General features: G+C 32.0%; 3 protein-coding genes across 4 annotated transcripts; all 3 read right to left on the minus strand.

Moving 5' to 3' along the window:
- Positions 1-1,781: 1,781 nt before the first annotated feature.
- On the minus strand, positions 1,782-19,109 carry LOC136987782 (protein white-like). 2 transcript variants are annotated; one of them, XM_067285543.1, is made up of 22 exons: positions 19,011-19,109; positions 15,464-15,569; positions 10,556-10,718; positions 9,435-9,483; positions 9,261-9,362; positions 8,921-9,005; positions 8,733-8,804; positions 8,567-8,665; positions 8,326-8,492; positions 5,135-5,206; positions 4,958-5,060; positions 4,814-4,885; positions 4,722-4,750; positions 4,544-4,649; positions 4,334-4,465; positions 4,174-4,266; positions 4,044-4,101; positions 3,536-3,613; positions 3,350-3,455; positions 3,172-3,272; positions 2,551-2,624; positions 1,782-1,961 (listed from the first exon to the last, which is right to left on the minus strand). In XM_067285543.1, the coding sequence occupies exons 2-22, from the start codon at positions 15,545-15,547 to the stop codon at positions 1,863-1,865; spliced, it is 1,944 nt and encodes a 647-aa protein (XP_067141644.1). In that variant the 5' UTR covers positions 15,548-15,569; positions 19,011-19,109; the 3' UTR covers positions 1,782-1,862. The 2 variants fall into 2 exon arrangements, with proteins under 2 accessions (XP_067141644.1, XP_067141645.1); XM_067285544.1 differs by having other exon boundaries at positions 15,464-15,565; positions 19,011-19,029.
- A 1,212-nt stretch (positions 19,110-20,321) lies between these two features.
- LOC136987786 (oocyte zinc finger protein XlCOF6-like) lies at positions 20,322-21,842 on the minus strand. The gene is made up of 3 exons (XM_067285549.1): positions 21,771-21,842; positions 21,629-21,698; positions 20,322-21,550 (listed from the first exon to the last, which is right to left on the minus strand). The coding sequence occupies exons 1-3, from the start codon at positions 21,777-21,779 to the stop codon at positions 20,322-20,324; spliced, it is 1,308 nt and encodes a 435-aa protein (XP_067141650.1). The 5' UTR covers positions 21,780-21,842.
- A 188-nt stretch (positions 21,843-22,030) lies between these two features.
- On the minus strand, positions 22,031-23,992 carry LOC136987787 (uncharacterized). The gene is made up of 6 exons (XM_067285550.1): positions 23,910-23,992; positions 23,766-23,844; positions 23,558-23,657; positions 22,937-23,351; positions 22,625-22,882; positions 22,031-22,559 (listed from the first exon to the last, which is right to left on the minus strand). The coding sequence occupies exons 1-6, from the start codon at positions 23,936-23,938 to the stop codon at positions 22,031-22,033; spliced, it is 1,410 nt and encodes a 469-aa protein (XP_067141651.1). The 5' UTR covers positions 23,939-23,992.
- Between the last annotated feature and the right edge of the window lie 82 nt (positions 23,993-24,074).

Below are 24,074 nucleotides of genomic sequence, written 5' to 3' on the forward strand. Positions count from 1 at the left end.
AGACTTTCCAAGTGACGTAAGCTCTTATCCAGGTGAAGAAGAATTAAGCAAAGAAATCGAGTCTTATTGTCTATTTCAACTGATTACTTCATTTTCTTCAGTTTTAATTGTTCAGATAGTAGCAGATATGTTTCTATACCCATTGTTCGATGGAAAATCTGACGCAGAGAACATCGTTTGTAACGTATACATGACTTTCTTATTTGTATTTATGAATTCTTATTTGGACTCTTTATTGTTTTCAATTTACGTCTTGGGCCTAATATTTGCTTTTATGCAAATAAAAATTTCTGTTTAAAAGTAAGAAAACTATTTTAAAAAAGATTTACTTTTATAGAGTTAAATTATATTTTACTTGTAATTTATTTATTATAATCATGGTATATTCATTTTTTAGTTTTATTTTACATACTACTTAGCAGCTGGAAATTGTTTTATATGTTACGTTATAATATAAAATATTCTAATATATTAGAATAGTTATATATTTCTCGTATAACATATATTCTATATATATTCAATGCAATATATATATTGATCTAAAGTATACTCCATGAATTATTAGTAACACATAATTGTGAGTATGTTACTCATCTATTATTTCTAAAGGCACTCACATATGTTCAATAGTTGTCACTGTTCTTCAACTTCACCACAAAATCTGGCTTGGGGTTAGAAATTCCCTTAATTCGTGCCACGATCCGTCTGCAGATTTCAGCAGATATTCACGATTTAGCAATGTGCAGTCATCTATGGCATGAAGGAATCTACAGACGTTCAATGTTTCAATCTATCAATATCGAAACATTGAAAACTTTTCAATTATATTTAACATCTCTGGGTGTCTTAATATACACTAGTGACTCTTGAAGCTACTTTGATTTTCGTAGGTGATAAGTGCACTCTATTCATTTTCTTCCACGTTAATGAAAACTGCAAGTGAAAAACAGAAGTTTTGTGGCATTAAATTCAAGAAAAATGAAACCTTTGAAGCTATGTTTGAAATGCTTAACGTGTCATAACTCATTATTGGACAGTTTTTTCACCAATTTTCGAATCTACTTGGGGCTAACTAAAGAAGACCACAACGCCTTACCATCGGTTTTGGCACGTGGAACGGATAAATTAACACAATGAACGAGATAAGAACACGTAACTCTAATGACAGTACACAGCTTTCGTTCTATCAACGTTTGCACACATAGTGTACATTTGAATTGTTTATGATATGAAAATTTGTGTAAGATATAAAGTATATTATGTTTGTGTCATGTGTCGCGTTCAGCAAACTGAACAATTCTAATTGAGCACAGATGTAGTGAACTACGGGTTAAATCGAGTGTCTGGTAGGATTCTCGGACATGAATTAAAACGTTGTTTCAGAAAATACTGATAACGTTTACACTAGGAGGTCTGCAATTTTCAAATCGCAAACCTGTAAGCTGACTCACTGTTGTTCGTCTGTCGATCTGTCCGTTCTTCATTAATCACGAGAACGAAGATAGATGCTTAAAGGTTAACAGAAGGTTAAAAGAATTAAAGCATAGATTAGCTGCATACACGGCGGTGATACAGAGGTAAAGGTATGTTTGCACGTTCTAACTCGGTTCTATTTACACCACAGATGAGTAATTGTAATTATTTTTAAAATTATCTATTGAGTTGTGTTTTTTAAATATTAAATTAGTATTATATCAATTAAAACTTCCACGTTGTTCGATTTGTGAGAATTGTCTGAACGTATGTCACTAGATCAGATAATAATTAGACTAATAAGCATATTTAAACTAAATAAATCTATTATTAAACTTTGTACTAATTAACAAATGTAAAAATATATTAGTTACAAACATTCATCATTATTATTTCTTCTTAGATCTCAAAATTAAAGCAATTAATCCCATCAAATGAAAAGCAATATATAGTATAAACAGGCAGATAAAGTTCCATTCATTTTCGTCCTGTAAATAATTAAAATTATATATATATTAATAAAACACAATAGTTTAAATATAACTCATTCAACTGATGCCGTATTGCTTCGAACTTATGATACATTCCCCTATTAAATTTGCGTGTACGCGTGTGTGAGGGAGGGCACAGTTTTGTTCACCTTCTTTGAAGCTTAATAACTCCTGTGCTTTTTGTCGTAAATATCTGAAATTTTTCAGGGAAATTTGTTTATTAGGGGCATTGACGCTGTTAAATTTTGGTGGTTAAAGGTCAAGGGGTTGGGGAGATAAACGGGATCGATTGCATCTCCAGTAGAATCGGACTTACGGATGATTTTACTCGTTATTAGCATTTACAATTTTTTTTTTATAAACACATCCCTACCCTAAACTTATTGCCATTTTATAATAGTTTAAAATATAAAAAGTTTTTAAATAAAACATCATAACAAATGTTGCCGGGAAAGTTAAGCAACTCGCTGCTGAATTTTTTGGATACAAAAGCCACTACCCTCAATTTTTCATTCGAAAACAATGAACAAAAATGTACAAGTCGATACAATACAACATGTATTCATCAACGTAAAACGTTACTTACCCTACTGAAACCAAAATCTTCAATTACTTCGACACCTTCTCTGACACAAGGAATGTCTTTTCTTGAGGAACAGGCTAAAGATGAAAGAATTTTAGAAAATGTTTTTTCTTCAACATTATAAACTGATTAAAGTATTATAAAGTTAAGCTCTATAGTCTGCATAACCGTTGAAAAATGTTTATTGAGTATCAGTGGTAGTGGTAGTAGGGATTTTTCTACTAGCCCGAAGAAAACTTAGGGGTCTGAAGTGTTCTTACCCTTATAAATTAACGTTATTATTAGTCAGTAAAATGCGCCTTTTATTGAAAAAGAAACACTACATATTCCATTTGTTCGAAAACAAAAACATGGCAAAAGAGACTCGCTTTAACCTCAGCCCATTACGAACTTTCGATGATCCTGAAAACCCACGACCTTGAAATCACAACCATCTACCGGTGTAGAACCCACTCGGCCAATGGTGGACTTGTGTAAACATAACTAACAAATACTCACGAGCCCTGTATCTGAGAACCTTTAAATGTACAGTACAATTATGCATTGTAAATGACATTTATCAATAGTTCAGGTGCTTTCGAACTCTAGTGAACAATAAATACTATAATACCTATAAATACTTACTAATGTTATGAACATTTTCCCATTGCACTACCATCAACGCTTCGTTAGAGTATCGAAACCAGGATAAGTACTGCAACCACGATATATATTTTGATAAAGTTCTAACAATAAAATCGATTTAATCAAATTTTATACGTATTATATTATTTAATTTTAAATATTTTTTAATGTACTTTACTTTAAATTGATAAAAATTCCTCCTGTGATCATTAAAACTACATCAATTGGCACGAGAATCGTCATAGCTAAAGTTGGTGAAGCGCAAGCCGCCGAAAAGAAAAATCCTAAAACGAGTAATTAACGAAAATAATCAAGTTAATAGTAATTTTTAAATTAAAAAATATAAAATTGTAATTATTAATACCGCATGCGCTCGCTGTGTTTGCAGTTAAAACAATGATAAGCATGGTTAAGAAGAATCGGTCTAAATCACTGTTTAATCCTGTAAATATAATTAATTAAATTGTCATTCTGGAAGGTATAAATCCAAAAAATTTTAATTCAATAATAAATATAAGTATTATATTATTTAAATATCTTTAATGTGAAATACAGAAACATATTTCATGAAAACAGGCTCAGAACGTAATGCGATTTCAACATAAACGAGCTATTGTTTAATGTTACATCGTTACAATGCCGGGCTGCAATTTGTAATCGTATTTTTTATATTTATTTAATTTAAAATATATGCTCTCCACCTCAAATTAGTAGTATCTTGCCCCTGTACATCATACTTTTCCTGTTAGCATTAGAGTCGTGCCAGTCATCTATTAACTCCTTTCAGGAGAATGATTTTAAATTGAAATAACGTGACTTTGGGTTTGCATTGTAGTTAAGTAACTTTCCTCTTAAATACCCAATTTTCTTACCTATCATCCAATAAGATATAACTGTGAATAGAACCGGTTCGAAAATGAAACCTGGAATCTAAAAAACTCTAGCATTAATATTTAAAATTACAAAAATGATTCGACTTTAATCAGTTTAATAGAAACTTACTAAAGATATTATCTTGGATAGGTAATACGCATCCACTCGATATATACCATTTTGATTTTCACGAAGAAATACAGGAAGCTCTTGAGGAAATGTCTGAAATTGGAATTAATTTAAAGTAAAATACATTCTTAAACGTTACAAATAAAGTTAATTAACGTACCTGAAGCACCCCATACATACTCGGAAACGTATTTTCTGTAATGAAAACAAATATTGCACCATTTACAGCCATGATTCCTGCCTGGTTAATTTTTACTTGAAAGTAAATAGAACCAATCATCAAGGCTAGAAACTGTGAAGTATAAAAGTACAAATCTAATTAATTAAACGATTTTTTTATCAATTATATTTCCGAAAATGTACGACTTACAATTTTCTGAAACGTTCTTATAGTCATTATTGAAGGATTTCGAAATGCTTCGAGTAAAGCTCTCCATAACAGCATATAGAACTGTACAAACCACGAAGCTTTCTTTCTGAAATTACAGTTTATAAATTCAATTCTCGTTCAGAATTACGGAGATATTTTTTATAATTTTCTTACTTACGACTTCACTTTGTGGTATACTTCTGATAACTGAAACAAAATGCAAGTGTTTACAAACGTCTACAATCTCCCGCGTGTTCTGTGTGTACCTACCTCGTAACCACCGTGTTGATTCCATTCTTCATTTTTGCCAAACGAAGAAGCATCGTACCAATTGCAAATTTTCTATTTAAAAATATATCCTTATTTACGAATTTAAAATTAATTAAGAAATTAAAATCTGTTTTCTTTACTAACATTAATTATCTGTTTATCCCTTTCTTCGAAACCTGGCTGAATAGCTAAAACTTGAATATAATAATCAGCGGGATTAAAAGTAAGAGGGCATATATAACCCAAACTGAAAATAAGATATAAATTGCCTTTATTTCTATTATTTATATTTAACAGGAGAAAGATTTAAAAAGATTATACCTAGAGAAAAATTCAAGAGCTTCGTAGGACGGTCCTAAATATGCTGTTCTTCCTTCAGCTATAAGCAATAATCTAAAGAAAAATTGTTTTTATTAAAAATTATACTATAAATTATCAATATAATTAAATTATAAATTGAAGATTCTTTAAATTTTCTAATTTAAAAACTTTTATTGTGGCTTTTCATTTTATAAGTCCGACCAACTTGAGATACGACACACGACCCTCTCTTTATCTCACTACCCCTCAACCTTTAATCACCAAAGTTTAATACCTTCAATGTACCCTGAAAAATTTCAGAAATTTTCGGCAAAAAGCACAGGAGTTATTAAACTTTAAAGAGGGTGAACAAAGTCATGATCCACACATACAAACACATACACTAACATCCATATATACAGAAAAATTCCGGACTATTTTGCATTTCCCGACGTTTCGAGGTCCCAAAAACACAAAATCTTGTGGGACCAATTTCTGACCTATCTCCATACTTACTTTCTGTTATACATAACAGCCGGGAAAGTAAATTCTGATACTGTTTTCTACTAGTTAAATTTCAGCAACTCATCATTAGGCACAAACGAATGTGTTCCTCATTAATATTTCAGTAACGTCATTCGATAACGTCGATCCTGATTTATTGCTCATTGGCCATCTTGGATACGGTAATGAATAATAATGATTTTGCTGAGACTACTGAATGAACTAATTATATAGTTAAAACATTAATACGTACGCAACGTTCTAACTTATTGTTAAAACTAGGAGTGGATTCAAGAAGGGCGTTCACCCCGGACATCTTTTTAATTTATAGAGCATCAACTAGTAATTAGTTAATGATTCGCTTAATTGGAAGCAGTACCCTGGTGTTAATTGGACTACTCTTCTTTACTAATCGGAGTTCTGATAAAAACCGATGTTTAAAACATGGCACGTGTACAAGTGCCATGCCATATTTAAAACATGGCATGGCACTTGTAATACACAAGTTTTACTGAAAGGATTGACACGAAATATTGTTTGATAAGAGTGATGTGCAAACACAACTGTTGGTAGATATAGATACATTTCTGCCTACGCTCATAGGGCCTAGTTTACTATGCCCTAAATATAATTTTGTTTCTAATTTAGGGCCAAGTAATTAGGATATAACAGATATTTTAAAAAAATAATTAACTATACAATGTTCGTTAATTCAAAAAGATTTTTTCTAAATGCACATCAAAGGAGCTTCCACATCTGCTCTTGTTGTTGCTCTCAGAATTTCAAACCCGCACTCGATTTCTCTCTAAACATCTCATTCATACCGCATTCGAGGCCTATATTATCCTATCTTATAATTTCTTCACGTTATTTATCTTTATTGCGTACACTTTGTCCTTTACGGAGCCTCACAGAAAGAAATCAAGGAGGTGACATGGGGAGATCTTCGTGTCCGATAAAGAAAAGTAGGCCATCTTATGCTTGGAGGTGAGTGCGAACCACACAATGAACTTCGGACTATCTCTCGTAAGAGCTGGGGGGTAAACAGAGACATTCTTGTAAATATCTATAGACAGGTCATAGTGCCTACAATCTTGTATGGTGCCCCAATCTGGGGAGCAGCAGCTTCCAAGGCTCACATCAGGAGAGCTCTTAACAAAGTGCAACGTGTATGCCTTCTTCGGATATCGGGGGCATACAAAATGGCTCCCACGGCAGCGCTCCAAGTCCTGACTGGGATACCACCTATGAGTCTTAAGGCTTAGGCCAATAGGATCCTCTGGAGGCTGACTCACCTCATCACACCTACGGGGAAATGGACAGAACTTCTAGCATATCTGGAGATAGGAAGCTTACCCAATCTGGAAATGGACCATCTGTTTCACTCCAACCTCAACACCACTAATTAGACCATCTACTCTCTACTGCATCACCCCGCTCATCTACCGGAAGTCACAATGGGTTCCCATAGAGAGGATTCCCTTCCATATAATATTGTCTACACGGATGGATGATTGTGCACATTTCTCCCATACGCAGAACCACCTCATCTCCACCTCAATCAGCGAGGGAGTTTCATGGCTATTCTCACAATGAAAACATTATCAGCAACAACAATATTTACGTGGCATTCGTAGAATTCACGATACGTAGAATTCTGGATGGCTCACGAAAAGCTGAATTTCGACCATCGACAAGCGACAACACCCACTAATACTCGTGACTAAAAGCTGCATCCCCAGAAGGACATCTCATCTTAGAATTTAAGTATCAACCTCAACCCGCCCACCTGGAGTGGCTACCTTCGTCGTCCTTCCAACCTGTTTTGTCGTGTACTCTGGCGGTCGGGCAGCCGCCAATCAGATTACCTATCGATGGAAAGCGTAGTTATCTATACTCTATACGCGCAATACATCATGTCTCTGTCTCCTGAATCTAATCATCCAACATTTCTCTTGTATTTTTATTTGTACTTTTAGTATTATCTATTGTAGATAATACTAAAAGTCTAATACTAATATCCCAATTTGTCTCTATTACGGGTTTCTTTGTAAGCCAAAGATTATGTACAGGTGTATTATATTTATGTACACGATTACTTATACCCTATATTACTTGTATTGCCTATATTTTCTATTGATCACTATCACCGGACCTGGCAAACGCTTATGTTTTCTCCTCTTCCCCCTTTCTTCTTCCCTTTCCTCCTGCCCCTCTCCCCCAGGCACCTTGCCTCTCCTCCCTCTTTCTTTCACTGTGGCTATATCTGTGAGGACGGTCCTTCCTATTCCCATTCTTATCTCTTCCTTATTCTTCCAAATACGACAATTATGTCAATTCACTTTTCCAGAAATGTATCCTCATCTCCTTATCCAAGAATTGTTTATCTTTATCGATGAGATGGAGAAATTCTATGGCGAATGTCTGGTGTTGCTAAATATAGAAAAAACTTTTCCAGTTCACTAATTTTAGATGGAAATTACGGCGTTTTTTCTCTATTGAGTTTTTAATTAGGTGAATGAACTAAAGACACCCTTGATAAATAAATTGTTTGCAAATTGTTGGGGAGGATAGGCACGCTTTAAACTCTATCGAATGTGACTCTTCGTTGAATACAATTTTCTTCGATTATAAGATAATATCGCCTCAAGGGTTATAGTCCGGATCTTCCCTTGCTTAAAACCTATAATTTACAACATTAAACTAACCTATCGAACATTCGAAAGACTTCAGAAGATGGCTGATGAATAGTGCAGATAACGATCTTCCCTTTAGAAGCCATTTCATATAATATGCTGACTACGTTGTGTGCCATAAATGAATCGAGACCAGTAGTTGGCTCGTCACAAAACAGCAATGCTGGGTCCGTTAAGATCTAAAATATAACGATTTATTCAGATTTTTAATTTAAATAAATATCGTTTTTGAAAGTAATATAAATTGTTTTACTTCAGTTGCGAAGGTTAATCGTTTTCTTTCGCCTCCAGATAGACTTTTCTTGACACCAGGTTGTCCTATAACTGTATTCTCGCAATTTTTAAGTCCTAACTAAAAACATAAACTTCAGGTTAAAAACTGGATATAAATATTAGAATTTTATAACACAAGAATTCACCTCTTTTAAAATTTCTTCAATTCTCTGTAACCGTTCTTTCCTGGTTGTTCTATGATCCATACGTAATTTTGCCTGTGAAATTTTAATTATATAATATAATATTTGATGGAAAATTATGCTATTTAATTAATAAATTCGTTAACTACATATAAATTAGCTTATAAAAGACAATTTTATATGTAATCTACCTGAAAAATTAAATGTTCTCTGACGGTTAAACCTGGTAGAAACAAGTCATCTTGTTGCACGTAAGCTGAAATTGCCCTTATGTAGCTAAGGAATAATACAGATTACATTAATGTGTTTCTAATAAAACAATTTATTTATTATTGTATAATTGTACCCTATATTCGGCTACAATTAAGCCCATTAAGAGCAGAATTTGAATCCTACCAACAGTGGAATGAAACATATGAGACTGTTATAAGGAAGATGGAGATAAATGGGAAGAGGATGAGGGATGGGATAACGGTTGCCTACGAGTCGTAAATGTAATTAAATAATTCTATCGTATTTCTTGATACTTACTTTTTATGAGCGTGTCCATTCACTGTAATTTTACCACTGACTGATAAACCCTTGCAATTTCTATCCGCTAAACAATTGAGAAAAGTCGATTTTCCTGCTCCGCTGCATTCAAAAAAATATATCTTGTAACACGAATTTACTCAATTAAGACCTTATTTTACAATTCAAATTTACCTTCCTCCCATGACAGCCAACAGCATTCCAGAATGAACACTTCCTGACACTAAAACAAAACAATAATAATAAATTTTATGTAGGCCTATAGTAAAGCCTATCTAAGTTGTATAGTATAGTATAATATAGTATAGTACAAAACACATAGTATAGTATAGTATAGTATAAAACACATGTCCTGTTTAAGCGGTGTATCAGATAGACGGAATAAGTAAAATTATTAACAAAATACACACTAGTATATGGGGTAGTCCAATAGTAGTGCATTCCGGCTAGACTTGTGAATTTGAATACGTTAAAAACCATAGTAATTTGCACAATAGACAAGATTTCTCGTATTTTAATATTAAAGTATTTGATGAAAACAGTAATTAGAATGATTAACTGACTTTTGTGCCGTCCTACAGTACATAAATCATCTCACAGTAGGCTATGTATACTATAAAAAAAGTTAATGACGAAGTCTTTAAGTGGAATATGAATTAATAGATTTTAAATCATTTAAATGAACTGAATTAGTAGACTTTAAAGCATTTAAATGAACTGAATTAATAGACTTTAAAGCGTTTAAATGAACTGAATTAATAGATTTTAAATCATTTAAATGAACTGAATTAATACACTTTAAAGTGTTTAAATGAACTGAATTAGTAGACTTTAAAGCGTTTAAATGAACTGAATTAGTAGACTTTAAAGCATTTAAATGAACTGAATTAATAGACTTTAAAGCGTTTAAATGAACTGAATTAATAGATTTTAAATCATTTAAATGAACTGAATTAATACACTTTAAAGTGTTTAAATGAACTGAATTAGTAGACTTTAAAGCGTTTAAATGAACTGAATTAGTAGACTTTAAAGCATTTAAATGAACTGAATTAATAGACTTTAAAGCGTTTAAATGAACTGAATAATAATTAAAACGTAATTTTCATTGATATGTTGGATTTTTATTACAGATTATTACTCAATCAGTTCTTATTTAAAACTAGGACAAGCTTCTCCTAATGGCACTTAATATCTCAAATTCTTTCACGTAGGTTGATACTTAACATCAGTCTGGATGATGGATGAGAATTTAATTAACTTACGAGTTATTTTATATAATAAGGCGACTTAACTATTATTAAGAATCTTGCGATTTTCGTGATTGCCCTTATCATTCTTCAACAATGATTTATCCTTGATTTCCACATTCAAATTCTCCCACGTTAAGTTGATTCCCGCTGTCTGTTCCTCCATCCAACTCTGAAAGCTTCTGCATCTTTTTTCTAATTCTGTAGACTAAAAATAGATAAATTATAAATTATTTTGACTATAAAATAATTTAATTGCATATTAATTCATACGTTCGAAATTTACATTCATATGAAGAGCTGTTTCAATTTTTTATTATAGTTTGTGTCGGTTGTAAACTTTTCTCCCTACTTTTTATTACTGTAGTTGCAACTTTTATAGCTGGAACAACCATTAAACGACGGAAGAATGTTATATATGAGGCTTTAAAATGTACAGTAAATAACAGAGATATACGTTTTCGTGTAATTAAAGATGTTAAGAGGGATTTTTTCCTCGTAGAAAATGCGAAAACTTAGACACACCATAAGGAGAATAACCTTATCTTCTGTAGGTAAATTCTCCACGACGATTAAATTTCTCCTCCTATTTAATTTAAATCGAGTAGAATTTATTCTAGGGAAACATAATATCTGAAGCACGACAATTCAATTGTTAAATTAGTTTAACACGCAGAAAGTGATTATTATTATTATTATTATAGACATTTTTGTGATCCTGTATGATAAATAACGTTAAAAATTAACTAATTTTAGCATATCTAAAAGATATATTTACGTTAATTACGTGTTAATTAAACATTTTTTCGGCATTTCATTACGTTTAATCGACGATATATATGAGTTATGTATCGATATAACTCTTGGTGTTATGCCTCAAAACTGTTTAATTTTGCTAATTTAAACTTCGTAAATTTGTTTTTATTTATATAATAGGAACAAAAATCTGGTTCCGAAGCTTAAAATTCCTTTTTTTTTTACAATAAAGATCTACCAATTATCTCGATTAAAGTATTTACGCAACATCTTGGAAGGAACGAATGAACGTAGGTGATGTTTAGTAAAGTAGAAGGACACCAATTCTAAACCTGTTCAACCGAGAAGAGCAAGTAGACGTGAACAGAATATATTAATTTTTAAGAGATTAAGTTACCATTCAGGTTTTGAAGTTCTATATATTTTGTTAAAATTAATACGCGGCCAGGAAAATGCAATTTTTTTTTAAATTTTTTATCGAGGACATATTTAATGACACGAAGGTGATAACGTTTTCTAAATTTAAAAATATATCCATGTTTCTCTAAACATTACTTTTTTTTTTTTAATAGCAAGCATTTTTGTAAGTTAAAACTGTAATAAGTGATAGAAAATTGAACCTTATACCATAAAAATAAAGGAAATAGGGACGAATTGGCAAGCAGAGAATAAGGTATCTTCAAAAGAACAGGAAATGGAGATAAATACATGCAATCGAAAGAAGAAAATTTTCTCATGAATAAGAGATTTATAGGTAAGAAGATAAGAAGAAAAGATAAGGTCCTCAGAAGATATACCGGTATATTCAAAAGATATACAGACAACAAGATATTATCAAAAATTAAGGAAAATATACGCAGAAATATGGGATATTCCTAAACAAACAGGCATACAGACAGACAAATAAAGAGAAATAAGATTTCCTAAATGAATTCGATTAGAACAGTCGCAGTGTGTAAAAAATGAGACAAGTTAATTCATTTTTTTAAAAAGAAATAATCAGTAAAATCATTATCGAATATGCTCCCGAAGTAAACGACGTTCGAAATTGTCTCCATCTTTTCGATATCGAAAGTGTTTGTCGGATGATTCCAATACTCTGACAGTTTGAATCAAGTAATATTTAACAGGATCAATAAGAAAGGTGATAAAACTAAACTGAATAAAATTATATAGTATAATACTAGGAAGACATTTGTTAATTGTTGTGAAGAACCTTAACCAATGACAAAATTCCGGTTTGCATTCATTGATAAAAGAAACACTAGAAAAGGTATTGTTTCCAGATCGTAGGAAGATCCTATTTGCTTTCGATTTATTTATTCAATTGCAAAATACAGTCGAACCTCCAATAAAGGCCACCGTTTTTAAAATAACCTTCAAACAACTGCCATTATTATGTATGATGGGATATATATTATTGACTATGCAGTCGATATTGTTTTGGTAGCTTGAAACCTCCAAAGCTCTAGCCAATACAAAACTATTTTATTTGAATGGAATACAAGAATTATAGATATTTGAAAGTAGAATTTACCCCAGGGTTGTATTTTAGTATTCTTTCAAGAGCATTATAAACGGTAAAGAAATTGGTACCTGTACTTGTGGAATCATAATAGTTATGTTGATATAAATAAATAACGACTAACCCGTTACAAAGCTATACATCCACAAGAGCCGAATTATCGGGCTAGAGTTGGCTATAATAAATAAATAATTAATAAGACAATTTGGCACTAGAGCTTGGCGTTAGGTGCCATCTCTTACTAAACTTAATAATTATAATTAAATTAAATAAATAATTTTAATAATTTGGAACTGGAGGAAAAGAAATCGGCCCGAAGCGGGACTCGAACCCGCAACTTCTGCTATCCGTGCAGACACGTTACCAGTTACGCTACCCGGACCTTCAGTCCAGTTCCAACTTATTAAAATTATTTATTTAATTTAATTATAATTATTAAGTTTAGTAAGAGATGGCACCTAACGCCAAGCTCTAGTGCCAAATTGTCTTATTAATTATTTATTTATTATAGCCAACTCTAGCCCGATAATTCGGCTCTTGTGGATGTATAGCTTTGTAACGGGTTAGTCGTTATTTATTTAAATTTATACGCCTTGCCGGGGTTGCGATGGCCGGTTGAGTGCCTTGGGAGGACGTGGGCACTTGATGTGTCCCCAGCCGGTATTGTAATGACCGTCGATGGTCGTCATGTTAGCTTATATATACTGGAGGAGGCGATCGGACTGAAGGTCCGGGTAGCGTAACTGGTAACGTGTCTGCACGGATAGCAGAAGTTGTGGGTTCGAGTCCCGCTTCGGGCCGATTTCTTTTCCTCCAGTTCCAAATTATTAAAATTATTTATTTAATTTAATTATAATTATTAAGTTTAGTAAGAGATGGCGCCTAACGCCAAGCTCTAGTGCCAAATTGTCTTATTAATTATTTATTTATTATAGCCAACTTTAGCCCGATAATTCGGCTCTTGTGGATGTATAGTTATGTTGATAATTGTTTAATCTTTCGTAGGTAAAGCATGGCGCTGAGTAAGAGGAATGGGCCTTACTTTTTACTTACTTGTTAGTGTCACGCTTTATCTGTAAATGAATAAATAAAGTTCAACTCGTAATTCCGGACTCGAGGTACATTTAATGCCCAAATATGTATATTACACGATAAGAATTTAAAAATCAAAGAATTTACTGTGTAAAGTAAAGAATTTTAAGTTTATTTATTCATTTCTAAGCCTTAATAATGCTATACTACTAGCAGGATGGCTGCTAAGATAAGGATAAAAGTAGAAAATATAATTTAAAATGTAGGTCTTGAGCTCTTTTATCTAAAGATACTTTTTTTTAAAGTTATTATACCGACTTTCAGCAATTTTACCTATTTTTTTCAAAAACGTGACGTGTTTATCAAGACAATATACCTTAGAAAACAAGAGACAGGAATGTTGCTGTAGTTTTTTCTATTTCTTTCACCCCTTATCAATTAAAAAGGCGTTCACTTGTATTTTATTAAATGATAAGATACAGAGAAATGAAAATATGCTAGAAATATATTTAAGAAAGTGTGTTATTTATAATAGAAGATGGCTGAAAAGTAAGTATGCAATTGTGCAGTCTAAATGGCAATTAATTCGCCTATATATTTCGCTGCATTTTTGTCGCATTCCTTCACTTATTTTACGCTTTTTTCGAACCGATATGTAATAATAATTAAAATCTAGCAAACAGTAAAAAAATTAGAACGATAGTGTATGATGCAACGGTACTACATTACAAGTATCTTGATGTTATCACTGGAGAAAAACCGATTTACAGAGCTAAAGGAACATAAACCCGGGCTGAAGACCTAAAAATTAGGCTCGTCTTGAATTGTGCAATCCCCTTGAGGCAAGTATGAAAGGAAATCCGTCAAAAATAACGTGATCTTGTCCACCTTGCCAGAACTAAATAATTATTTTTTAAATAATCGGTTTATAATATGTTATCCGTCTTGCAGGGTAAAAAAATAGAATGTACACCTTAACATAAGACAGAATGTAAGGAAGAAATAAACTAATTGAAGAGGTTTTGGAGCAGTTACAGCACCGTCGAGAGAAGGGTGAGTTGGAGATCTTTCCCCAGAACGGGAGAAAATTAGGGGCTTTAATGCTTCTTACCCATATATTTACGAAAACAAAATCGTAAAGAAATGCTTTATATATTTCGTTTGTTCAAAAAAAACAAGATGATAAAAGGTGCATTCTACACCCTGGGGCCCCATACAAGTTCTCAACAGTCGTGTCTTTATATTAGGCATTATAATTACCTCATCACTTGTGGACCACCTTATAATCAGAAGCAATAGGAAAGTTATATCACCCTTTTAACTACTCTATCATTCCTGGGTTAACTTGCATAAGTAAATATTAAGAAAATACATAAATAATGTAGACTTTTGCTTATTTTTATATAAAAAATTCGTATGTTATAATTTCGTTTTAATATTAAATTGCAGGAAGAAGTTATAGCTCCTATAGTAAAGAGTGTAGTTCTTATAATTTTAATAGTTTTATAACTAATTTACTAATAAAATAATATATTTTTAACATTATAATACAAAAATATACTATCGTAACCTGTAAAACTAGTAAAATTACAATGTTAGTTTTAGAATTTTGCACAGTTTATAAAAGAAACTGTACTTACCTGACTACTTAGAAGATAAGAATGCTGCGAAGTTGAACTCCCGACTAATGACGATAATTCATCTATATCTTCACCATAAGGCATCTTGACGACAAGAAGAGCCTTTCTATGAAATTATATAACTTATTTTTTCAATTCAGTGAAATGTATGCATGCCAATTCTTATTGGCTAAGGGAAGAAAACCAATCGTAGAAGAGCAGGAGGAGTTTAGGAGGTTAGTTCGTTAAAAGAATCTTACCGTTTGAAGGCTACTGGATCGAGGGACTAATATTAAGGGTTTGTATACATTAAATATATATATATATGAAACTAATGCATAAAGAAAATTCCTATACTCGAGATGCTTGTTTACTCAAATTAGCTTCATAAATTGCAATTTTGTAGTTAAATTATGATAAAATAATTATAATAATGTGTAAATTAATGGAGTTAGCCAGAAGGGTGATGTGATAAAGAATTTTTTTAAATGAATACATGAATTTTAATAGTGTTAAATGGTGATTTTAGGATTCTGTATGTGTGATTTGAGCAATTAAAATATTTTTTTATTTCGAGTATAACCTGCTTTATAAATTGCTTCCTCGCTATTTATGATAATTACAGTAAAAAATGTAAACATGCCTTTAGAAATTGCATATAATATAGTAATTTGAGTCATGTTTCTATAATAGAGTCATCAATGGCGGTTTTATATAATATAGTATAGCTATACAAGTTTGAATAAGAAGGAAAGATAATGTTATAATATTGTATATTTTCTGCATATAAATCTCCATATATATTTGTATATTGTATAACTATAAACAGAGAAAACTCTACTGATTTTTTTTTTTTTTTTATTTATATACATACACCTCACCTATCAGAAGTATCAAACTCCATTATGTATTATATCTTTTGTATATTAACCAGTTAAAACTGGAGACAGTAGAAGAAAAGGAGTATAATTGTGGTTTAGATCACAACTGTTATATATAATGAAACTGTAAGAATTAAGCTTATAGTGTACGCTGTTTATTGTGTATTTTCTACGCTACACAATATAATTCTCCATGCGTGATGTGAAAATCGATGAACAATCAAACGTTATCTCTAATTCGATTTGACAGTTTGGATCGTGGGATTTTCTACAACTGTTTTGACCTACCATACAAGTTTTTATCTCATTTAAACACATCAAATGTCGGCCGTTCTTATACTGTAATAGATTTAATTCTCTCGTCTTACTTCACTATTCAATTTCTAAATCAATACACAAAACAAGTAAACAATGAGTTGTATAACTTTCCCGTCAACAGTAAAACCTGTGTTGCGCCATCTGTTATGATATTTTATATTATTAATTATTATAAAATAGAAAAACGAGCTGAATTTTAAATCGTAAATGCTAAAATAACGAGTAAAATCTCTATTAAGTCCGACCCCACTCGAGATATGATACATGATCCCCCCTCTAACTCTCCAACCCCTCGACCTTTAACTACCATAATTTAACGGAATCAATCCTCCTAATACACAAACTTCCCTGCAAAATTACAGAAATTTTCGACAACAATTACAGGAGTTATTAAGCTTCAAAGTGGGTAACATGGGATCTTTCCTCTGTTATACAGCCGGGAAAGTATACAAACCTTAAGAAATTAACCTTATAAAGTTGTATAAATATCTATCTAAAAACAATTTCTGGCGAATTGAAATAAAAATAGAAACAGTAGAAATGTATTGTTAATTATTCGAAGAACACAACGTTTCGGCGCCACATATTACCTGTTTTACCAGGTTTTTATATCCCTGTTCGAGGTCACCTTTAAGGATTTAGAATTAGTCAAATATACAAGACTTATTTGTATATTTTTCACAATAATATAATATTTTCGACTTTATAAAGATGTCAAATATTAAATACTAATTATACAGGGCCCAAGTTTCTTGGTGTTTCTACAAGAAAAAACGGATATTAAATTGCTGTTTTCAAACTCGTGTTAGACGATAATCGTGATGAGGAAACTTATTATACTCCTTTGTCTAATAAATATTTCATAAATAAAATTTCGAATTCAAATCATACCAAGCTCATTTTCTGCACCTCTATAATTTTCCACCATTATAGAGTACATTAGAAAGGCACACAACGTTGAAAATAACGAAAAAAAAATCCAACAATGAGTTGAATAACTTTCCAGACAAAACAGTTACAAGTTATTATTTCCCTCTGTTATAGGCCTATATAACAGGATGTTAGTGTGTGAGGAGCACGATTTTGTTTACCCACATTGTAGCTTAATAACTCTTTTGTTTTTTGTTAAAAATTTCTGAAATTTTGCAGGGAGGTGTGTGTATTAGGGGGATTGATGCATCTAAATTTTGACGGTTAAAGATAGAAGGGGTGGGGAGGGAAAGGGAATCGCGTGTCGTATCTCGAGCGGGGTCGAACTTGACGACGATTTTACAATATTCCTACTACAAAATTAAAAACTACGGCCATTGAGTAGTCATGATTTATCTACGTAGACCTCAACGTGTTGCTAATTACACCAGTTTCCACCTCTCGATAGGAAAATGGTGTCTTATAGCTTGAGGCAACACCACACACTCGAAGAAAGGTTTATAATGATATACTGTAGCGATAACTCTTACCTGCCATTCATTATCCAAGATTCGTTGATGTATAATAATCATTTTTGATTAATGTCAATTAACAATTCTTCCATAACCAATAACATAATATTAATGTTATGTCTTTAATTTTCTTTAGATTATACGTCAAATAATTAAATAAAAATTTTACTTCCATTATTTAAATGTGAAAAATGATACAGGAGGGTCGATGAAAGAAATTTCCTTCTCGAAAAGGGGTCGATGCATGAAGAAGGTTGAAGATCCCTGTGTTAAGTAGACCTTTTCTATGCAAACGGTGTATACATTAATACTAGTTCATCTGATTTATCTATTTATTTTTAATTATATGAACAATACAGAAGAGGAAGCATTGAAAAAGTCGAAATCAAGTAGGGGTTTAGCACCCTGCTTCAGTCACTATTTTAGGTTATAAAACCATTTCTAACACTAGAAAACGGCATTATAAATCCCTATATTACTATGTTTTGATACAAAACTAGAAAACAACATTAATCAATGTATTTAATTATAAAGGAGAAGTAATTCTAGTTCAAGAAATTAATGGCGATTTATCCCTCCCCTTTAATGACCATTAACTTAAAAAATAGTTTCTGATAAGAGAAATTTAATTCCCTTACTTATGTAACAGGATTAAGCTTCTCTTATTAAATAAACTTGTATTTTATACAAGTATTATGACCTACACTCGCATAATTCCCTTACTTTTGTGTACAGTTTTAGTCTCCAGATACCACATTGAATCCTATAACATTGTAAGACTTTAAAGTATATCTGGAACCACGAAATGTATATTTTTGTTAGACGAAGAAAGGAGATAGTAGACGATAAGTATAGAATATAAATGAGTTCACTCGCTAGTGAAGAAATTCTATACTTTAATGCCTGAAGGAACGTAAAATTACTCACCTGTTAAGTCAAGTTTGACTGAAAATCTGATACAATAAGTTTCCATTTTTTAACTTCTTAAAGATGATTATAAATTCTAATTAATGTCATTATTCGCATGTAAAAATCGAAATATAAATAAATATTATATTGTAATTACAACAATGCTTAAATTGTATATAATGATAATCAGTTCTAGTTAGTAAATTAGATGTAACATAAAACTTCTCAACCGGTAGATCGCGAACTATAAACTTTGAGAGAGTTAAATCGAGGTTATGTATAGGTTGAGGAAGTTTGTTAATTTAATAACACAAGAAATTATTCTGTTAGTGTGTGTTAAACACTAACTAGTAGTTTTGTTATGTAGCTTTTAACACGCAATTTTCGAATCGATGAACTTCAGTCGTTCGAAGTAAGACTCGTTAACAGAATTACATTAAACAAGGCAGTGTGTGAGAGGTACTGTTAAGGTAGGAAGCAACTAGAATTCTTAGTATATGAAACAGGGCAGTGTACACTTGGTATTATTAACGTGTAAGAGGCATCGAATTTTCAAAGCTTGAGAACTACTCTTCTTCAATGGCATCTGTATAGAATATATCAAAACAGGGTAATTTATCATTAGAAAGACACGAGAGGAGCTCGCGTGTAATCTCATACCTGGTTAGCAAAACCTGTAATTAAATTCATATTTGAACTTTAATTACATAGAATAATAATTTCCCCTATATTTCTTATATTAAAAACGTACTCGTGTATGCTTGAAAGCTAATTATTAATCTTATAAACGTACAAATAGTCAACAGAATATATAAAATACTTGACAAGGATTGATGACTCGAATTTATTATTTTGTATTTGAATTGTAAGCCATATTGAAAGAGAAAAGGTCAGAACAAGTCAAAGGTCAAAACAGTTTCCTTTTGAGACGTACACTAGCATCGATACATACAGAAAAAACTCCCAAAGGCAATTAAGAAATATCACATTTCACCCAAGCTGATCGACCGCATTGTCGATCGGATCGATCCACTGTGGGTGTAATTATTGCCTGCTACATAGCATAGAATGGGTAATGTATTAATTAAACAATCGATCAATTAAAAACGCATTAATTACGCGACAATCCTCTTTATTGTCGCCGTTTGTCTTATTCCTGTTTCTCCTTCAAATATGAATGATTTAACAATTGAAACATTCAAAAATTAATTTATTAATTTATAAAATAGACACGAAGATAACGTTTTCTTAATTTTATTTCGTAATTACTTACTAATAAATAAGGAAAAATTGTATTTTATTTAAGAATCTTCGTCTTTATAAACAATTTTATCTCTTTTGCTTTCGTTTTCTACAAGTTGGACATATTACATCTTCAGACATGTGATCTATAATATGCGATTCCATCTCACTTTTATCACTTATCTTAGTGTTACACACTTTACACTGGTAGTAATACTTCCTAGTACCTTCCTGATCGTAGTAAGGAATCGCTTCAACTTGATCTTCATTTAACTGTTTATCCGTGAAGATTCTTTTACATTCTGTACACACTACAGGTAGGATTATCTCCGACTTCCTTCTAGGACACTTCAAAGCTTCGAGTTCTTCAACCGAATTCATTGGTTCCTTCTTAGTCGAGACAGCTTTAATGTAAAGTTCGTCGTAATCTTTAGAGTGGCACTCGGAACAGAAGACGTAAGTGGTAGTTAGGAAATTCATCATTTGACATTCGGCAGTCGGTTGATGTTGGCCTATGTTTTCGCAAAACTGGCATCGCTTGAGGTAAGCAGATTTATTCGATAGGGTTATATTTAGTAATTTCCTTCTCAAATTATCCTCCGGGCATAAATATTTTTTACACAATTGACAATTAACGCCCTTAAATGCCGTCATATCGACGGAACTTCGCTTCGTCATATCATAATCCTCCTCCTCCTCATCACTTGTTATACCTCTTGTGCATTCGAAACAGAATAAATCCTTATCCAGGATATGTATAAGAACGAAATGCTTCTTGTATAGACTAACTTCTTCGAAAATTTCTTTGCAAATTTTACATTTAAACGTTGTTTTTTCTTTCATTTCTTCGTCGAACTTACTTTCTCCGTCGGAAAATATCCTGTCGCAGCATCCGCAGTGAACGGGGATGGCACTTACTTCGTTCAAGTTAAATTTTGTTTTAATTTCTTCCATTTCCGACGAAGAAAATGGCTTGGGTAGAACGATTGCCGGATTTTTAAAGAAACCGTTCGATGTTTTGTATCTAAGAATAGAAATACCGGGCGATTGATATATCATAATTGTTTCTATCGCCTCGTCGCTCGCTATTTCGAACTCCAATTTCTTCAACATCTCCGGCTTTATATATACTTGTGATAAACGTTGTTCCCAAGGAAACGATCTTTTAGATATTCGAGGAGGTGGAACAGGTAACGATTTTCGACTTAACTGCATGTTTCTTATGGTGGATGCCTCGCTACATTTTAAATATTCTAACAATTCGGGCGAAAATTCTAGCGATTTTACTTTCTCTTCATTAGAATCTGATTCTTCTTCTACGTTAATTAACGTTTAATGATTAGTATTACGTTATTTACAGGCGTATTAATTAAATAAATTCGACGTATTCTTACCCTCACTTGTTATATTTGACGAACTTGCTTGCTGTTCTTTCGTTAGACTTTCCTTGCTACCTTTGCTATCCTGTTTATAGAAGAAATAACTGAAAGGATTACAACTTTATGGCAATAAAATTATAAAATAAATTTAAATTACCTTTTCCATCTTCTAATTTTATTCCTGATTACACGTACAAATAAATCTTTAAGGCATATTTATCAACAAAGAATACTTAAACAAAGGAAAACGATTTTGTTACGTCAATAAATAATCGTTTTAAATCGAAATAAAGACGAAATTTAATCATTAAAATAAAAAGAAAACACTTTATTGTCATAATTAATGAATTTACCACACGCACATTAACGTTTCTAATTAGTAAAAGTTAAGAATTTCGAGTCCACAAATACTCCACATCATAATTTAACATTGTCCATAGGAGGAATTCCTAAATATGAAGACGAATTTAAACGTGAACTGTATCCTCGATTACCGAAAACGTGAGGATTTAGTGTAGAATTAAAGTGTCTAGCGGCATTATTAAAATCGTCGTAAGTGGTTCTATAAAAATTTGGTCTTCTGAGATTCAACCCCTTAGAGTTTATATAATCATTCCAATTGATATAACGACTGCTCTTATCTGTTAAACCTGTTGGATATCTGTAAAATCCAGTAGAAGGCCTTCTACCTGATACGACTATCGACGAATCCACGGCATTTGTCGCGCTGGATTCCCTCTGCAGATGATTCTCCATTTGTTCGTTCGGTGATGATAATTGATCCTGATTCCATTTATGAGCCAACTGAGGATCAGGAAGATCTTCTACATCCTTCATCTGATCTTTATGATTACTCACTCCATTATCTTCTACATTTTTATCACTTTGATTCTGTGGATCGATCTGCGGCTTGTAATCCCTCTCGTCATGATCGTTAGAATCATACCTGTTAAAATTAATTATTATTATTAATGTTCTGTTAACATAAAATTGCTAAAATTAGATACTTACGATTGATTAATTGCCTTCCCTCCAGTAAAATCCTTACTTTCTTTAACGGTGTTTAATTCATCGCTACTTTGATTAAGCTTAGTGGGATTACTTCTTCTGTAATTGCATTCCTTTACATCAGGATTGCAAGCAGAATCTTTTTCTATCGTATTAATGTCTTCTTGATGTTTATAATCCCTGTAATTATCCACAGGAGAATATCTCATTCTTGATTGTGATGTAGGCCTATAAATCTCAGGATCCTTCGTGTAACTTGGACTTTCAAATTTTGAGTAATCTTTCTGTGATTTCTGAGAAAATGGAGATTCGTACCTTAATTCTTTAAATAACTCATCGGGGTTGCGATCTTCTCCATTGTTGTAATTGAATCTGCTACACGTTTTTGGACGTTCTGTTCTTTTATATACATTTTGTCTATCGAATTTATATAAATCAGATTGTGTGTAGTTATTCGTAGGTGGATAATCTGCGAATCGATCGTCTGATTCGGGTCTAAGCTCTTGGAGACGTTGTGGTGTTAACAGTCTCTTATCTAAAAGATCTTTATTTGGGCTTGATGAAGGTCGTTCCATGTTCTGATATTGTTTATCAAAGACACTAGAGCTTTCTTCTAACATTTTCATTCTTTCTTCGTTCAATTTTCTAATTTTAGATAAATTATTCAAACATTCCTCCACCTGTTGTGAAAATGTCTTTCCAAAAACATCGTTCTTTCCTGGAAGATGGCCTAAGTATTTTTAAAAATTAAATATTTATAGTGTTTAGTATACATAAACACGTGTTTTATAACTTTTAATGCTCAAATAAACGTTTTATATGAAGTTTAATGCGCGAATAAACGTTTTACACAGCCATTAAGTCGATAGAAAACGTTATAATTAGCAATAAATATAAATGTATCCGAGTAATAGCTAGTATAAAATGTTTATCTACCTGTGTATCCAGGTATGAATCTAACAGATGGTATAATAACTTGAAATATATTTTTTGCTTCATAATTCCTTCCCGATCCTTTCTCGTCATTTTCTCTCTCCTAAAACAAATAAATACATATATATATAATAAAAAAATACACCTAAGTTAGCATATACAAAGCATTGTATACAGCAAAACATATATCATTAAATGCACGAAAGCTCACCTTCAACTGTTGAAAATACGGGGGCCTTTCTATAGATTTTCCATAAATGTGCCTCATTTCGGGTGAAAAACCTTTGTAACTAAATAAAAAGGAAAACTGTAGTGTTTAATTTTGTGATTAGCAAACACTAAATCCATTACTTACTACGGTACTTTCTGCTCTTCGGTTGTCATTTTGGTGGGTTGTTTTAATCTTTCGTATCTGTAAAAACGGAAAATAATAAAGATGAGGGCTTGCTATTGTGTTGTTTTGTCGATCAACAGTATTACCGCATTAATCAGTGGTTACCAGTAGCGACGTTTTCAAATG

Source organism: Centruroides vittatus, unplaced genomic scaffold, assembly GCF_030686945.1.
Source record: "Centruroides vittatus isolate TY-2023 unplaced genomic scaffold, ASM3068694v2 scaffold_2707, whole genome shotgun sequence".
Taxonomy (NCBI): Eukaryota; Metazoa; Arthropoda; class Arachnida; order Scorpiones; family Buthidae; genus Centruroides; species Centruroides vittatus.